The sequence below is a fragment of the Macrosteles quadrilineatus genome, unplaced genomic scaffold (assembly GCF_028750875.1).
Source record: "Macrosteles quadrilineatus isolate MER2022 unplaced genomic scaffold, UCM_ALF_1.0 Scaffold_7__1_contigs__length_78375512, whole genome shotgun sequence".
Classification (NCBI taxonomy): Eukaryota; Metazoa; Arthropoda; class Insecta; order Hemiptera; family Cicadellidae; genus Macrosteles; species Macrosteles quadrilineatus.
Window position 1 is genome coordinate 48,884,324 of NW_026542600.1, and position 18,956 is coordinate 48,903,279.

Here is an 18,956-nt window from a genome sequence, read left to right on the forward strand (position 1 = left end):
ACATCTTAAGAGAGGAAACACCTATAACAGGCTCTTCATCGACGAAGCCCTAATGATGCATGCCGGAGAAATACTTTTTGCAGCCATTTTATCAACTGCTAAAGAAGTATTGCTTATTGGCGACATTAACCAAATACCATATATAAACAGAGCAGAGAACCTAGAAGTTAAATACCACAACATTACAGAAATAGCCACAACAACAAAAATACTAAACACCACATACAGATGCACAAAGAGCACCACAGCCATCCTCTCAAAATTCTACAGCCAAGGAATGCAAACCACCAACCAGACAGAGAAAGAACTGGCGACACAGCAGTATCAGGGACTAGAAAGCCTGAACCTCACTCTCAACAAAAATAAATACAAATGCTTGGTCTTCAAACAAGCTGAGAAAAGAGAACTAAACAAGCTAGGTTTCAACGCATCTACGATACATGAATTTCAAGGACGGCAAGCAGAAAACATAGCTGTCATACGAACATCTGCTAAAAGAGAAGACATTTATGAATCGCAGCACCACTGCATCGTTGCTATCTCAAGGCACACACACTCATTCCTTTACATAACACCCAGCAGTAATGATAAACTAGGCCGTTGGATACAACAAGCAAACTTGCTCAGCTCCCAGGAACTTTCCAAATACCACATCAACATTGAGAAAATCGCAGAACCACCCCTCCCAAAGTATAAAAACACACTACAAACTAACAAAAACCAAAGTTGCACACAAGAACCCCTAAACACTCCCACCTCCCAACATCATTTTTTAGAAGAACACCCTCATCCCAGAGAAAAGCACAAAAACCAGCTCAAAGATGTAACACATCCCCTCCGACACTCCGTACAGTAAAATTTCAAACACCTAATAGCCAACAAGGACTTAAAATTCTACACCAAAACATAAATTGGTTATCTAAAAAAACTGATAGACTAGCACACTTCCTCCAAGATGAAGACCCGGACCTGATCATAATAACAGAGCACGGCGTAGCACAACAAAACTTGCAAAACACGTGGGTAGAAAATTACTCACTTATTGGAGGCTTCTCAAGGAAATCCCATGTCAAAGGAGGAGTGGTCGCTTATGTAAGAAGTGGCTGGGAAAAGCATGTATCACTCATATGCACAAGTAGCGAGGAAACAGAACTAATTTGCGAAACTGTGCTCTTTGAACTGAAGCTTAACAGGAATCCACTGCTGGTCCTCGGAGTATACAGGCCACCAAGTGCAAACCTAGACCAAGCCATCGATATACTCTCTGAACAACTGGAAACAGTGCTCACTACGGATAAGCAAATATTAATAATGGGAGACATCAATGTAAACAACCTAGTTGATGACAATGAAAACGAAAAAATTGAAGAACTCCTAACCTCCTTCAATATCTCAAGACTGAGGCTACCTCCCACTCGAATTACAAGTGACTCAGAAACATCAATAGACTGGATATGCTCAAACATTGATAATCAACAAAAATGGAAACCTCAGTTATAACATCAGGACTATCTGACCATACCGCACAAATCGCAAAAATCATCACTAGAAAACCGATCATCAACAACATCAAAGAAAATAAACGAATCTTCAACAGAACAACAATAGATAACTTTAAGACACAGCTACAAGAACAAGACTGGGAAACTATAATACAAACTCATGACGTAGATGAAGCCTACAACAATTTCAGCAACATCATCCAGACAACACTAAACCACGCCTGCCCTCTTAAAACGTCAAGAGTTAAACAACATAAAAGGAGACAGTGTTGGAATCAAGAATCGGCTAGACTTAAAAATGAATATATAAAGGCCTTAGAAAAGGAGCAAACAACCGGACTTATGGAAGACAAAGCCAGAACAACTATTAAAAAAAGGGAGTACGACCAGCATTTGAAAATGCTTCGGAAAGAAAACAACACAGCTCACATAAACCAGGCTGAAAACAAGTCTAAAGCACTGTGGCAAACAATAAACTGAGAAAGAGAAGCGAGATCAAATACTGAAAACCAAATCCATCTTCAAGTCAACAATAAAACAATAGACGACCCAATAGAAGTTTCAAACTGTTTTAATGATTTTTTCTCATCAATAGCCGACCGAACACTCCAAAATAACAATAACTCTAGAACCAATGCCTTAACAGACCACTTACCAGCAACACATCACACACTCCAGTTCAGACGGGTCACACAAGAAGAAGTGCAAAAGGCCATTCAATCTCTAAAGATGAAAAATTCATCCGGAACTGATGAGGTATCAGCTAAACTTCTAAAAAACTGTAAAAATGAAATAGTAATACCCCTGACAGACCTCATAAATAAATCACTCTCACAAGGAAAATTCCCAGATAAATTAAAAATAGCTAAAGTCTACCCAAAATACAAAAATGGACCAACGATAGAAAGAAACAGCTACAGGCCAATCTCCCTAATATCAACATTTTCAAAAATAATCGAAAAGATAGTACTAGCCCAACTCCTACACCATCTTCAAGAACACAACCTTCTCAATAGTCAACAGCATGGATTTATCAAAGGCAGATCGACAGCCACAGCCTTAATACAACTGACGGAGCACATACTAGACCAACTAGAAGAAGGCAGCACTTCAACAAGCCTCTTCCTAGATTTTAGTAAAGCTTTCGACTGCCTAAACCACGAACTTCTTCTACTCAAGCTGGAAACACTAGGCGTGAGAGGAAGAGCAGCAGAATGGTTTAAAAGCTACATTAGTAACCGGAAACAGCTTGTGGAAATAGCCTACATAAAGAACAACACTAAGTATAAGGCCCAATCCAAAGCTGTAGACGTGCAAAGAGGAGTACCCCAAGGATCAGTACTTGGCCCAGTCCTTTTCCTCCTTCTCACGAATGACCTACCTAGTTGGATTGGGGAAGATGGACACACCACCATGTACGCAGATGACACGGTTCTCACATTTGCGGACAAAACAATGGAAAATCTGGAAGAGAAAACCAACACACAACTCCAGAGAACAAAGCAATACTGTACCTCCAACGACCTAGTTCTAAACGAAAGCAAAACCGTTCAAATGACTTTCACCACCAAACGCAACAACACAGACATTACAATACCGGGACTACAAACACAAAACACCACAAAATACCTAGGCATCATAATTGACTCCAAGCTATCATGGAAACCCCACATAGACCAGCTCTGCAAAAAGCTAAGCTCAAGTCTCTACGTTATACGTAGGATCAAGCAAGCTTGCAGCCCAGAAGTAGCCAAAGTTGCATATTTTGCTCTATTCGAGTCCCACCTCAGATATGGCATTGCGACTTGGGGTGGAACATCAAAAGGCAACCTGGAAAGAGTACTCCTAAAGCAAAAAAGAGCAATTAGATGCCTTGCCGACCTGAACTACAGAGACAGTTGCCGAGAAGCCTTCAAGAACCTTAAAATTCTCACATCAATTTCACTCTACATAAGAGAAGTCATTATCCACACCACTAAAACAGCCCAGCCAAGACACAGAGACATACACCAGCACAACACACGACATGCCGCCAATTTTTCCCTCCCACAACACCATCTGAGTCTGTACGAGAAGAAACCATCCTACAAAGGTGCTCTGTACTTTAACAACCTACCAGAGCACCTCAAGAGAGAACAACCCAATCTGCTCAAGAAGCACCTGACAACATGGCTTATGGACCGGCCGTTCTACTCTGAGGATGAATTCTTAAACAATATGCTACCATGAAAAAAGGAAGAAAAAGAAGAAAAAAATTCTAATTGTAATTGCAAATTACTGTAATAGTTTACGTACATACTGTACATTTTATGTACCTGACGCATGAATGTTCTCTAGGAATATTTCAATAAAGATTTTGTCTATTGTCTATTGTCTATTGTCTAATTAACTTTGTCACTGCTGCTTATACAGTGAGTATCCCTGTTAAGCATATAAATTGAACATGCAAGATTGAGTTGTTAGTTGTGCAAGTTTAAGTGTACGGTACTGTTTTGTCTGGTACAAATGTCATCAGAGTAAAAGGAATCTGAAACTATGATAAAAGTATTGATTCACTGTGTTAGTGAAAGGAAATAAACAAAAGATCTTTTAAATCTACAATTGTTCTTAAATTACCTTAAGCCATAAAATAACATGACATTTTTTGCAGGAGGGCCATACTATGGTGGAAAGAGATATCGGCTCAACGTTTATGATGCCACAAACACAGCTTTTTAAAACAGATCGAGTAAGTTTGTTATAATTTGAATAGAATAACATTTTTAATTCACTTAAACGGCATGGATAATCAACAACATACATTTACACAAAGAAAATTTAGTTCCTTTCTGCTGTGATTTTTTTATATGTAAGGCTTGACATTGAAAGGAAATTCATATCTCTAGTAATATACTTCATAATTGTTCATTGAGTCAATAAAGTCATGTTTATATTGAATTGTTACATCATACTATTCATTTTTAACTTATTTTACATATGTTTTCATAGCAAGGAAGCATTAAAATATTGTATTTCTTAAATCAAAAATTGGAATTGATCAAAAATGCATTTGGTGCTGATCTTGAAGCCAACTTTATCTTTTTGTTATTTTTTTATTTCCTGACAGTTCAAATTCTTATAAAGTTGATATTGATGATTATTGTGTGTTCATTTCAAATGTATACATATAATTTTATGAAATATATTGCAGTTTGGCAATTCATTAAATGACTTGTATTTCAATTTTTACAGCAAGGAAGTGACATCTCAAACTTCGACTCACTATGAGAGATATTTCCCAGTAGTAACGTATTTGAGGTAAGCACTCAGGTTACCTTACAGTATTATAATAGACGGAATCACCCTTAAAATAACTCTGAAGAATTAATTTTATGCAGCTCGAAGTAGTAATAAAACCTAGCGTCCTAGGATGTGAAGGTGGGAGATAAAAATATATATATATATATATATATATATATATATATATATATAAAACAGCATGTTGTGCTGGACATGTACTTGTGAAGAGCAAGGAAGAGCCATAGAGTGGCGATAAATTCCTATTGCACATGGCACAGTGTCTTCCTCCACCATGAGCATTGTAGTACATGAGGGAGAGGGGTGCTGTGCAGGACTTTGCCCTAGACACAAGCGACTAGTGCTAGACACCACTTAAGTGTACCGTTGAATGTTTCCTCTGTACTTGATTTGATTTTATTACCTTAATTCTTTTTGCTTGGAAGTATGAAGTACTGTAGGATTTACAAATTACTGTCAAATGGCCATCGAGATAAAGTTAAAATAATGGGACCTGCATGAATGAGGGTTTACTCTAGTTGTTAATACTTATCCATCTTAAGATTTTACCTAAATAATTTGAAAATCTTGTTTCAGTGACACTCAATAACTCGTCTGATGTATTTATTAAAGGGACTTCACCTGTACAGACTCTGCCAGGCAACTCCATCCATTGTAAATAATATTTTAATTTAAGATAGAAAATATAGACACTTAATTTTGTATTTATTTTGTAAATTTTCATTGAGGACATTTACAAAGTTACCTCAAGGAAAAACTTTGTAGCTTGAATTTATCTTGTGGTCTTTATCATTATTTCAGACTTCTTAGAATAAAATAATTGACCTGAGACCGATATGTAAATCAAACTTTAATTGTTTTATTCAGGAGTCTTAGAGAACTGCATTTTATGGAATTGTATCTTATTGTAAAATATACATAGTTATTGGCCATTCTCTCATGCTTGGGGTACAATTTTTTTATTTCAGGTTTGCTAGTAAAAGCTAATGGTGTTTATAATATTTTCTATCACTACCAAATCATCAAAAATGAAAATTCTCACTTATTTCTATTTCTAACCAACTTAATATTTATATGCACAAGATAACAATGTCTGTCTGTGGACTTAGAAAATGCTTAATGTACAGCATGACAACTGAACTATTTGCTCAGGAGTTGACTATATCGGGATTAAACTCGAATGGTTAGCTCACATTAGAAACCTAAACTAACATTTCAAAGATCACATCAAATCTATCTAGTGACTTAACTTTTTTACATAAATTATAAGTATCTGTAAATAAATAGTAATTTATATTTTGTATATTCTAAGGTGCCGGTACGTTTGGTGCATTGTAAATATTACCTAATTATTTCTAATATGCCAGGATACATCTGGATGTAAGTTGTTTGGTCTGAATCCCTTTTCTGTCCTCAGTTTTGAGATAGTGCCAAAACAAAATGCAAATCGTGTCATTGTAAAGTATGCTAGGGCGGATTTGAAAATGTTATAGTTCTTAATAGAACTGTTTGTTAATCATTTATATATTATTTTATATTAATAATTGTAAAACAGTACCAATGTTTATGTTACTTATAATTTTTAATACTGTGACATGATAAAATATATGTAGTCTTAATGAAAACTGTTTATAAATAAACCTAGAATGTTAATTGTTCTTTTTATTTATACCGAGTTGACAATGAATTATATTTAGTCCAAGCTTTTTGTGGTTCATGATCATTTATGTGTGAAACTTTATAATGAATGAATTATTTAATTAGTTTGAGGTTTGGAGGGGGTTTCCAAAAGTATTTAACATACATGAGAAAGTACAGAGTTTAAAGCATTTAACTTATAGACTTAAGTACCAAAAACACTTTTAATTTTATCCTGTAACTGTAAGGCCGGTGCCACACTATCACATTTAGCAGGATGCGTTTTTACCCCATTGACTTTGCCCTGTCACACTTGTCCTGTTCTACCGCAACAATCAAACGTCAAGTGAAAGCACGTGGGAGCATCACATGCAGTGCACTGTCCATAGCGACAACATTACGATGTCCAAAGTGAAATTTGTCTGTGCTCTTGAAGAAAGTGGTTTGTTGCAAAAAAATTATAATTGGCATTAGTAGGCACACCCTTTTCATTGCAAAAATGATAGAGGTCAGGGCCGAACTTACCTATGGGCGGACGGTGCGAGCGCCCGGGGCCCCCTGGCACAGTAGTTTTCTTAATAAGTTCAACAATTAATTAGGTGCTTACTAAATGTCCTCCCCCTTTTTTCGTAGTTCAAAATTATTACAATCGTGGGAAACTATTGCGAATACCGGAAATTGCCGCGATCGCAAGAAATCATGACAGCCGTTGCCGGGATCGCGGGAAATCATCACAAATTTTGCCGCAATTGAAATACCATCCTAGAAAATGGCCGCGGTCGCAAACAATTGTCACTAGTATTGAGATTATGGTGGATGTTTCCGCAATGGCTTAAGACAATGACAACGTTAACTGCAATTCTAGCGTTGCCTTGCCACGATCACGGGAAATTGTCACACATTTGGCCGTGATTTAAATATGATCTCAGATAATGGCTGCGATCGCAAAACATTGTCAAGAGTATTGAGATTATGGCCACAAATTACGCTGATATTCAAAAAAATAGTCACAGGATGTGAACAAATCGCTGGAGACTGGAGTTGTTTTGATTTTATTATCTCATTTAATAACCCATAAAATAACAAATGTCGGATTTTATGTAAAAAGCCGGCTTTGATGTTTTATATATGGTCCTTATAATTCTAAACAAAGTAGTGCAACCCCCATTGCTGTAACAATTACGGTTCAAAAGTTATTGCAACTTTTGTTATTTTCCTTTATAAAATATCACAGTACTCCTACCGCCTACCCTTGATAAAGGTTGTTGACAAGCATGGGAGAAAGTATGTTACATGTGTTTAATTGAAGCCCCAATTAATTGATTCTTCTTTAATATCAAGCTTAAAAATTTTTGTTAATACTTCAACTATTTCCATGTTCTTATCAATAGATGTCCTAGTTTTGTGATTCTGATAATAAATATTCAGCATAACTGGATTGCTGATGTTTTGATATTTTAGATATTTGTTCTTAAATAATCTATTGAAATACCGGTACCACAATGTATTAATACATTGATGATGTGGTTGCATACAAAATGACCTGATGAAGTTATAAAGAACTTATTTATTTATAGATAAGGTAATTATTTCATTTTATCAATAATATATTCCAACAATGAATTACAATATAAATAATAAACAATTATTACTTTCATAGGTCTGAGATCCGAATTAGGCTTATGTAATAATTATCTGAATACTTGACCCTTTAAACAACCATGAATTATTCAGTGAATTAATTATGTCTATTTTAATTCTAAATAAATCAATTTCAAATTCATTTAAAAAACAACTGCTGGTACTATTAGTGGTGCAATTAGACCTAAAGCTCAACATCCAAAGTGAAAGCTAACTTTTGACTCCAAACTGTTCAGTATACTCCTCGTATTGTGTGTTAAAAGGTTACACCATTTTGAACCTCGGGTTTGTGGTGGGAGGAGGGGTTAAAGTTGAAAAATTGGTGGTTTTGTGAAATATATTGAAAACTATGTGGTTTAAAGCAAAATATGTAGTTTACAAAAATATTCTATGATAAATTTCAAAGAAGAATAGTCCTCGTCTTAATATTTTTAAGGTCAACGGTTATAAAGGTATAAAAGGTTAAAAAAAGTCCCGGGATGGCTAAATATTTCAATAAGTAATAAAAATAGAGCAAAAAAACTTTGAAAGAAAGACACTGCACATCAAAATTATTTAAAAACATTATTCAGTGATACGCCACCTCCTCAGGGGGAAGGACCAGTAGGATTCAGAAAAAAAATCTTTAACCTAAGCATAGGTTGAATATGGACATTGATTTAAAGGTCTTTATTAGTAAAATACAATGCCACAAAACCAAACTTAAACGGATGAGGGAGTATAAAATGGCAGCCGTTGAAAGATTCAAAATGGCAAATTCAAGAAATCTTTCAACTGTTGTTGAGGTTGTCAATAATTCAACTTCCTTTTTAGCCAGACACCATTTATTTAACGTGTGCCCTCCTCACCAGCTAAGCCACACGTTATTAAGCTTAAAATGGATTGCACATGTACAGGATTCAAACTTCCGCATGTAGAAAGAACTCAGTGCTACACTGGTCAGTGCAACGCCTTAGCCAACTGAGCCACCATGCCACCGTCGGCAGAAAGCAACAAGTTCCGCAATAAGCACATAAGAACTTGCAGGTGAGATTCAACAAACTTAAGGTGGGTTACACACATGCATCTCACATGGTGCGACTAGAATGTTTGATGCCGGTAGCACAGTGCGAGATGCATACACCCATGGCCGTTGCTTGTGCTAGTAGGCTTTTTGGCGCTTAGTTTACAATTCAGAACTTCCTTGGACAATTTTGATATCGTCATTGGTTGATGAAATGCTGTGGGGTGAAGAAAATATTGGACATCCCCTTATTGGTGCCAAAATGTTAAAAGTAGCCAATACATGATCAGACCTTGGAACATCCAGAGAAGTTCCAGAAGTTGTACTGCATGATTCCAGACAATTTCATAATTCATCAAATACTTGACCTTCCAAAAGACCACTGTACCAAAAGAATAGTAGATAGCGTGATTTTTCTGTGTTAGGAGCGACTCTATATTTTATCACAGTATATAGTATATGAATGACAACGGATACATTAGAATTTTTTAAATAGCCATGTGTTGTGAAAATGTGTCCTGCGCATTCACCGACTGAAGATGCGCGCTGCATGCAGCGCTAAAACACCGACCGATCGGTTACGAGTGGCACTGCACGCTGCATACGAGCTGCAAGATGCCAGTAGCACAGCGCCAGTCGCATATGTGTGTAAGCTCCATTTGATTAACACAGGTTGGTCTTTGTGCTGCATGCTAGTAGCAAGAAAAATGCTAGTCACACCGTGCAAGATGCATCAGCATATGTCTGTAACCCGTCTAAATCCCAAGCTATACTTGAGCTTAGGTTTTAAAGTGTTAATATTCCAACTCTCCTCTAGTAGAGATTCAATAAGACTTTAAGGAGATGTTCTACCATTCCTGTTCGATTTATATTCCTAACATGTATGTGTCAATAAATTGATTTGATTTGAATAATTGATTTTTAAAACTAAACTTAAGATCAAATTAGATCTTAAGACACAGTACAAAATCAACAAATTCGACAATTAAATCTTGCATACGATTATATTAAACTCTATCTTACAACAAAACCATTAAAATTGGTTCTGAAAATATATAAGAACAGTTAGGAAAAAACACCATATAGCTTGTAACATAAGACTAATGTGATAAGGAATAATCCTTGTAAAAAAAGTTAAAGCTCAACCTACCTGGTAACTTTAAAATATATTGTTATTCAATAAGTTGACAAAAATCATGTCTTCTAGTCACAATGAACTAAAGAAATGGCTAAAGAAAACAATTTGCCTATTAGTGAATTTAGAGAAAAACATCACAACAAAACTATCATTAAGTAGAAAACACATGGCACAACTAATAGGCACGAGAAATATACACACTTTTATTTAACCAAATAAGGCTAAAAAACAGTACAATCGTTTCTTAGTATTATTATAGTATAATCTAACGTAACTTAAAGTTTATGGAGATATCTGTGCTACTAACAATACACAAATTATTAAATACAAAATAAACCTTTGTCTTTTAAATATTCATATAAATTTACTTATTGCCCCTTTGCATTATGGATAACTAACGAGGGAAACATATTGATACAAACATTATCAAATTTATAAACATTTAAATTCGAAAACTATATTACTTTAAGAGTGTTCCCCAAGATTTTCAATTCTCTTTTGGATTTCGGCTTAGACTCCGATATCATGGTGTTACACTTATTCCTAAGGATATGGTTAAGTAAGAACTTCCTTTCAAAGGAATAATAATTCAAAGACAAACCTTATCGAGTTCACTAACACATGAACTATATAAACAATAACAATAATGTATTTTAATACTACATAAAAGCATAACATAACTTATGCCTAAGAGATATGTTAAGGTGAACTAGGAGGAGGGGGGGGGGTGATATGTAGAGGATATGTGTGAGGGATGGTATAAAGGGAGCTTGACGCAGATATGTTACGGGTTAATCATCTGATATGGTTTAAGGGCTGGGAATTTTCAAATCTGGTCAACAAGTGTTTTGTATAATAAATTCCAAGTATGAAACTACCGTTATACGATATAAACATCTCATCTCTATTCATGTTATGTGAAATCAATTGATTCATTTGAATACTGTGACACCTGTCTCAAACAATTGACCAGATTTGAAACACTAATAGAAGTCATTAGACTACAGTTGTAACACCATGACTGTTAATACATGACCAATAAGCTTCTAACAATAATACTTGATACAATACTTAACTCGAATAACTTTTGGCAGACCTAATAAAGAAAGCCTTCACATTACTACATCAATAAACAAAACAATAAACTGCATTACATAGAACTCTCCCCTCCCATATATTCCCCTATTTATATATATACCTTACCCAGTATGACTAGTAAAATTTAATTTCAATAAATAACAAATAAATCAGTCATAATGTCTTTACTATTCCAACCTGATCTGCTGGTGCCGATCATATTTTTATTCGAATAATAAATTATTGCACAAAGCAATTGCAACAAACGACGTTGAAAGACACGGTCCTAGTGATCTTATATATAATAACTAATTACTTATGTTTTGTCATCTGGAGACCCTGTTGTTTAGAAGGCATGTAGCAAAATATGAGTAAAACGAGTACAAATACGGTAACGGGAAGCAAAAGAACCGCATGACGTGCTACAAAAACTACTAAAAAAATTCAGTAAAAAAATATATATCGATAAAAACAAAATAATCGAGTAAAACGTACATATGTATTCTAAAGATACAGTACGTAAAAAACAATATACAAAGAATGTTAATTTGCATTCAAAAAACAACTAGCTCAATTATGAGGTAATTCAAGAGAAAGCTGCTTGAAACTAGATAAAATTGGTCTAGATAGATAGATATTGGTGAACATTGTCAGGTGTGTGTTTCTGTTGTGATTTGGGTTGGTGGTGTAATTTAGAATAACTTTCAACATATCAAAAGTTGATTGATTATTTAAAATATACATTTTTGTTTACAAAATTAAAAAGGAACCGGGAAATAAGTAAACATGATTCATGAAATTTAACTCTATGATGGTCGAATTAAAAATATTATCAACAGGAATTTACATCAATCAACTTCCAATATAAGCGAGTCAAAAAACTCACATTTTAGCAAAAATGACAAAAAATAGCTGCTCAGGATTGTACATTAAAGCTTGCTCAAAGGTATCGTGGCCGCACCATCATTTCGCAGGGTAGGGGAGGGGAATATTTATATATATACGTGTAGTGCGAACACATATATACAACGTTACAGTGCGAATAAGGCCGCGTGCTCAGGGCTTGGTCGACATTTAGTCATTCTCAACGTATTTTATTTCCAACACATTTAAGAAAGAAAGCTTGTATTTAAACTGTTAGCAGATTTAGATGGTGAAATAAGTGTCTTTTATTTTGTTGCACAAAACAGGGCTTTGTTTCAGGAATTGTACATGTTACCCTTAAGCTTAACAAATGCAACCCAGAATATTTATTTTTCAAATACAAACAGTCTCACTCTTCCCTTGAGAGAGTTACTTTCAAAAATAGAAACTTTATGAACATAAGCAATGCGATTCAGAATTTGAAACTACGTAAAATGTGTTATCTGACACATAGAGATGTTGCTGATTGTCTTTGTTCTACGTGAAGTGATGAATTATGACATGTAACTATTAATATAAACGACAATTATCAAAAATAAATGTATACTTCGGTATTCAGAATCCCTCACTTAAACACCTGTGTTTAAGTCTTTGACTCGATATGTTGTTGAACATAAAACACTGTATTTGTTTGTTTACCAGACAACCTCATCACAGCCTTGTCAGCCAAGCCACTGAGCACGAGCGTATATAACATGCAGAGAGATCTAGCTAACCTATGTACAGTACAGTCGGTACTAATGCCCGTGATAAGAAATGTTTATCACATCATATTATTGATCCTGTCGTGCCTCACACGCTAAGAATTTCAAGTTACACAAATTTCTAACACAAACACTGATATTCTAATTCTATTGATTGTCTAATTCAAAGTAAACTTAAGAGTCTTTCTTTTTTCCCTAACCGATATTATAGAGATCAAAAAAATCTTTCCTGTCGGTTTCAAAAACAAAATACGGGAGGTAGACTACAATATTTGATAACAGATATATAAGGTTACAGTAAGAATATTTACAGAAATAATTGCGAGAAGAACGATTAAGTACGAAGTATTAACAAATCTTGACGAAATTTCTGGATAAAATTTGGCACATGAATTACAAAATTGAAATAGATCGCGATTAAACAGCATAAATAAATTTGGCACATATATTATTGTATTTAAATTTTATCTAGATCGGAAGCATATATCTAAGAATATATAACTTAAGGAGTATTACTTAAAATACAATTTTATCACAAGTATATTAACCATTAATCCGAGATTCTTACGATACCGTTAGGGTCACCGATATACCACTAGTAAAATAAGTTCTTATACAGTCGATCCGCGTTCTCGTATAGAAGTATCTTTGTACAACCGTCCACCCCTGTATCGCTTGTTAAATATACAAAAATCCATTTAAAAAATCCGGTCGTACGGTATGAGTTCTTAGGACGATTATTTACAAAGGAAGACAAAATAATGTAAGTTTAAATTAATGTCTTTATGGCAATCAAAAAAATCTAACAGATTCCTTTGCTATTTACATAAATATACCCTCTGGTAAACATAAATTGCTCAGGGCTACTACTCTATCCAACATCAACGTAGAAGAAAACCGAGTTATTATTGCACATTGAAAATTTCTTTAAGAGAAAATGCATATTCTACGAGTACATACGAATCGATACTGAAACTTTTCTTTCGGATCACAATTATTTAGACAACGTAACAATTATCTTTGCATAATATATCCTATTAGATAACTAACAAAAAATCACAAATCTACATAAAAAATAGATGACAGATACAATAACAAACGAAATTAATGTATCGATAATATAAAATAAATATTAATAATAGTCCAACACAAAACTATAATAATTTAATATAAAAAGTAACAAACAGGTCTTTGGTTTTCTCCCCTCTTTTGATTCATGTATCCGGTCTGTGTAATGCTGGAGCTGAAGTGTAGATGGCATTAGTGGATGGGAGCCTTGACGATGTGGTTCGGAGCGATGTAGTGGTAGCCCGGCATCGGCATTCCAGCTGTCTCCATCGATATCCTGCAAAAACCGCCATTATACAAGATTTTGGTGACACAATTATCTTACCTAAAAAAACTTAGACAACAACAACAAAGATAAATCGAATTTGATTCTTCTTCTATAATTCTATATGGGATAACAAACAAAAAACATTTTATGAGGATATTTATAAACTAAATGTAATTTTTACCATCAAGTAGGCCTACTGTAGTTTAATGCGGGGGTTCCTAGTTGCCGGATTCAGATGTCGAATGTGGCTGTGGGATTGTGAATGCCATGTGGTTGAATGTGGCTGACCACAAACACTGACTTTGCCAGTCAAATAGATTTGGATTGCCCCTCGCTAAGACTTATTAAACCTAGATAAAAATTAATTTAGCCACTAAGCCTATGAGTGAAATTATATGTTCTGTAATTGAAGTGATTACAGTTACAGCTGTTTTCCATCAGATGTTCTATAAATGAATTTACAATCTAGGCTCAGTGCTGGATTTACCACTGGGTCGAATAGGCAGTGGCCTAGGGCCATAAGCAAAAGAGTGCAGCAGTGTTTTGTACAATTTGAAGAACAAAAAACTTAATATTTGGCAATTGCGGGGAAGTTCCGCCTATGGGAAGGGGGTCGCTTGGGTTAATTTGGCCTAGGGCCTCAAGTACCCTAAACATGGCACTACTATGGCTCTAAAGTGATAAATTAAAATTAACATTTTTTAACTCGTATCCCAGTTTTAAATCAGAATGTTGACCCTATAAGGAAAACATTACTGCACCGATGGTGATAAGAACACTTGGCATATCGTCAAAACAAGCTTTAACTCTATTAACTGTATCCACAAAAAAAGAATAGAAAGTGTCACTTTAATTATTTTACTTACCTCATGTTGATGAGGTATTGCGCCAGGGCCACAGCGTCTGGATTCCCAGTGATTGTGATGGTTCTGTCTGTGGCCCCACCGTCTCGTTCCTCGCAGTTGCTGATACGAATCATTGCACCACTTATTTGCCTGCCAAACAAATCATCAGTTCATTTCAGCAAATTTCCCAATTAGGGAAGAAGCTACTACCGTAGGTGGCACGGTCTAGGTCTTACCGGGACCGATTTAATATTTATTTTCATTTTGATGTCCCCAGAGGTCAAAAACACTGTTCATTACAATTTGTATACATGAGTCCAAGATCACGACAACTCAGAGATTCTTAGAGCATCCTCTACAGTTCTAGTTTCTAACTGAAACGGAGAAATTTCTATGTAGCCTACATCCCAAGTCCTAGTTGGTACCTTAATACGTTCACTGCTGACCGCTAGATGCCGGGAGGGCGCCAGGAGCTGAACTAACGCTCGCCGCTGTGTAACATTGCCGCCGATACACTGAATTACAGTAAAAACAACAGTAGTTATACTGGATAGCAATGTTCTGCAATAAAACTGGCTTTGGACATAGTACTAAGTTATTCTGATAGATAGCAGCACTACCCAGGTTGCAGTCGGTAAAGTAGTGTCGCTATTTAACAGGAAAGAGGTGGGACAAAGCCCTGTTCTAAGCGTGATTTTAGGAAACTATATTTTTTATTGTCAGAAAAGTACGTCCCCACGAGCTGCTAAAATATAGGACGCTCATGACGAGCTGGCTGATCCATGGAAACGTTAAACAACAATGAACGGTGACGTTCCGGAACGTTCCTGCTCCTGGCGCTGTGGCCCGGCTGACGTTCCGGAACAGCGAGTACGTTAAAAATCACTTGACCCTTTAATGTATGAATGCGATACACTCTGACTGTAGACGAGCCATTGTTCCCTCTCGCTCCTGTCAGAATCTGTAGTCTCAAGTCCCATTTTTATGTTGTCTCCTTGGTGTACAGTGACCAGTCCCTGTCACAATCGTTAGATTATTTGTTGAGCTTGATCACTTATTACGACTCTTACGGATATAGTCTGCAAGTTTAATTAATTAATTATTTTTAAGAGTTGGAGGCCTCTTTTACCTTGCATTTGCCCGTCCACACAGGGCCGTTTTAATAAATAGACCCAAGGAAGAGGAAGAGAAAAATTCAACCCCATAAGGTAGGTGGAGACGGAGAGGCGTGCAATTATATCTCGGGCTCATAGCACACACACACCATATGAAAACCAAGGCCTGCATCCACATGGGCCACTGAGACCTGTGCGTGAAACGTATCCAGCAAAGCAAGGAGTGAGCCAGTAGAGTACAAGGGTGAACTGTACTGTGAAAGTAGTGGCAGATACAAGGATCTGAACCACGACATCGCTGCTTTGGGCTCAAAGTCAGTGGCGCTACCGACTGAGCCACCAACTCACCAAAAGGTAAAGTAGTTCCTTAACCTGCCTCTATCCCAGAATGGTCAGCCACCTCCTTTTCCTTCTAATTTCTTAAACTTAAGTTTTCTTTTTTTTTCTTCTAAAGAGGTAAGCTTCTTCTACACCCCAAATTGGTTCAGGTCCTGTGAATGCAGTGGACACTCCTACTCATGCAACTTTATCTACCTCATCATTGCTTTCAATACCCTAGGGCCTGAGAACCCAAAAGATGTATGTCAAACTAGGTGCAGACAGCTATGACAAGCTAATTCCGGTTCCCAACTCATTGAGGCTGTTTCATAAGTACCGTCCCATCTTAGCACTAATTTCAAGTGAACTTAAGGAGTTTTGATGGCAGCCTTACTATTAGACACTTGGCCCCTATTCTATCTACTATTCTATCTACTATTCTTATCTTGTACCCTCTCTTTAGGTTGAAATAATCACACCTTTCTATGAAGTTTTTCTTCAGCCTGAAATACACTAGGTTCAGTGTACCTCATTCTGGCCCCAAACAGTTTTGATCCTTTCTTCCCTAGATTCTTTAACCTGTCAGTATACCACCACCAGTATTTTTCTTTATGGAAGCTTTAGCTCAATTTTTCAAGTTGCTGATAATGATTATGACTATTATGAGTATGACTAAAATATTCTACAAGTGATATGATAACAAAGTTCCAATTATAAATTCTGGGTGCTTACTATACTTTACTGCATGTCCTAAAAACTATCAACCTTTTCTTGTGTTTAAGTTCCACTCGCAGCTCTAAACTCTCTAAGAAAATAAATAGATCTTAGTTAATTTTACACCACAAAGAGTGTGAGACTTGCGTTGATTTAGGTGTACATTGTTGAGAAAACAAAACAATCTAAGATAGGAAAGGTTTGGGAGTTGCTCGTAAAACTTCAATAGTTTAAAATTATGTCTCTTGAACTATATCATTTTTAAATTCTTAATATTAGGATTTAGTTACTCTTAGAGAGTAAAATGAAAGCGGTGAATTATATTAGAGGGAATTACCTATGAATCCAGTCAGAGACTGTCTGGTATTTCAACTTTTACAATTTATTTATATTTATCTGTTCTTGAAGGGATGAATACAGGCTAAGCATGTATCTGTATTCGTCCATTTTTAAGTTTTAAATGTCTGGTAAGGTTTATTTAAGTTAAACCCAAACAAGGTAAAACTTCTAAACATGATTATTTTTCAATGTTTCTTTCTATGAAATTTAAAGTAACTTTAGCATAAATTACTCCAGACAAATTTTCTCTTTATTATGTTTTCATTCTCAAGAGTAATCTACAATGTTTAAGAGCCCTCCACAAACTAGGTTATGACTTTCAGAACTTCTCAGGGGTGGAATTAACAGTACCAAAACAAATTCGACACCAGTTACAGTGCTGGCTTGTTTTTGGAAACAAATTCCATGAGATTTTCAACTTAACCTCAAAATAATATAATGTAAGTCAAAGTCTGAAATAAGCTACTGCACAGGCATCTGTTTTCCAGTAAAGAGGAGAATAATCTTTGCACATAAAAATAAAACACCAATTACATCAAAATGCAGGGCTATATTCATACAAATTAAAAGATAATGTTGTACAAAGTCTGTATTACCTGATCTCAGCAATCTTGGTGCCTCCCTTGCCAATGATGCAGCCAATGAGGTCGTTAGGCACGGTCATCTCATGGGTCTGCTGGTTGCTGTTCTGCTGATTCCGGTTGGGATTGTTGGTTCTCAGCTGACTTCCAGCTAGAGCGGCCAATGCTGCTAACACCAAATAAACTTTCACTCGTATTATCTGTAGGCCTACAGTAAAACCTGCTTATAAATTACATCAAAGGGTGTTTTTGTTTTATGATCAAACGTTTATTAAACACTTCTAGGTCATTTGGAAAAAATGTAATCTTTAACTATCTATTTGGATATAACTCGACCAAAACAACTGAAAGATATACCTGACTACTGAAATCTGGGAGTAAAGTTTGGAACAACTACACTTGGGGTTTGGATGGAGCAGAGTTGTTAAAGCCCAGGTTTGATCAATGCTTGAGTGGTATAAGGCATTGTCTCTACGGCCAGGAAAAACTCTAGATTGAGGTTTAGAATTTCCTCAAGGCCAGGTCTGGTGTGCAACTCATGGTGTGTAAATGTCATAGCTTATGATGTTCATTAAGTAGAAGCCTTTCCTCCTCCTCAACTTAATGTATCGTGTGTTAAATATTATATTTGTGTATATTTTCAACGACATTATGTTCATATAATTTAATGTTGGACGACAAGGGCTCGAATATGAAAGAGCTGTTTCGAAACTAGTCGCCCGAGACTGAACGATGATTGACGACGTAAGGTAAGTAAGCCTTTTTTATTTGTCATAAATCAATC

General features: G+C 35.8%; 2 protein-coding genes across 13 annotated transcripts in view; one reads left to right on the forward strand and one right to left on the reverse strand.

The window, feature by feature from the left end:
• LOC128998618 (uncharacterized) overlaps positions 1-6,452 on the forward strand; it is a 146,084-nt gene extending 139,632 nt beyond the window's left edge. For both annotated transcript variants that reach the window (XM_054424832.1, XM_054424833.1), the window contains 3 exons: positions 4,153-4,230; positions 4,734-4,799; positions 5,376-6,452. In XM_054424832.1, coding sequence (XP_054280807.1) covers positions 4,153-4,230; positions 4,734-4,769 — 114 coding nt within the window. In that variant the 3' untranslated portion in view covers positions 4,770-4,799; positions 5,376-6,452. The remainder of the gene's footprint in view (positions 1-4,152; positions 4,231-4,733; positions 4,800-5,375) is intronic.
• A 3,956-nt stretch (positions 6,453-10,408) lies between these two features.
• Positions 10,409-18,956, reverse strand: part of LOC128997759 (poly(rC)-binding protein 3-like) — a 167,884-nt gene continuing 159,336 nt past the window's right edge. For 7 of the 11 annotated variants that reach the window (XM_054423424.1, XM_054423425.1, XM_054423433.1 and 4 more), the window contains 3 exons: positions 18,188-18,341; positions 15,127-15,255; positions 10,409-14,269 (listed from right to left, as the gene is read on the reverse strand). In XM_054423424.1, the coding sequence (XP_054279399.1) occupies positions 14,185-14,269; positions 15,127-15,255; positions 18,188-18,341 (368 nt within the window). In that variant the 3' untranslated portion in view covers positions 10,409-14,184. The remainder of the gene's footprint in view (positions 14,270-15,126; positions 15,256-18,187; positions 18,342-18,956) is intronic. The other 4 variants (XM_054423432.1, XM_054423427.1, XM_054423434.1 and 1 more) reach the window with 1 other exon arrangement.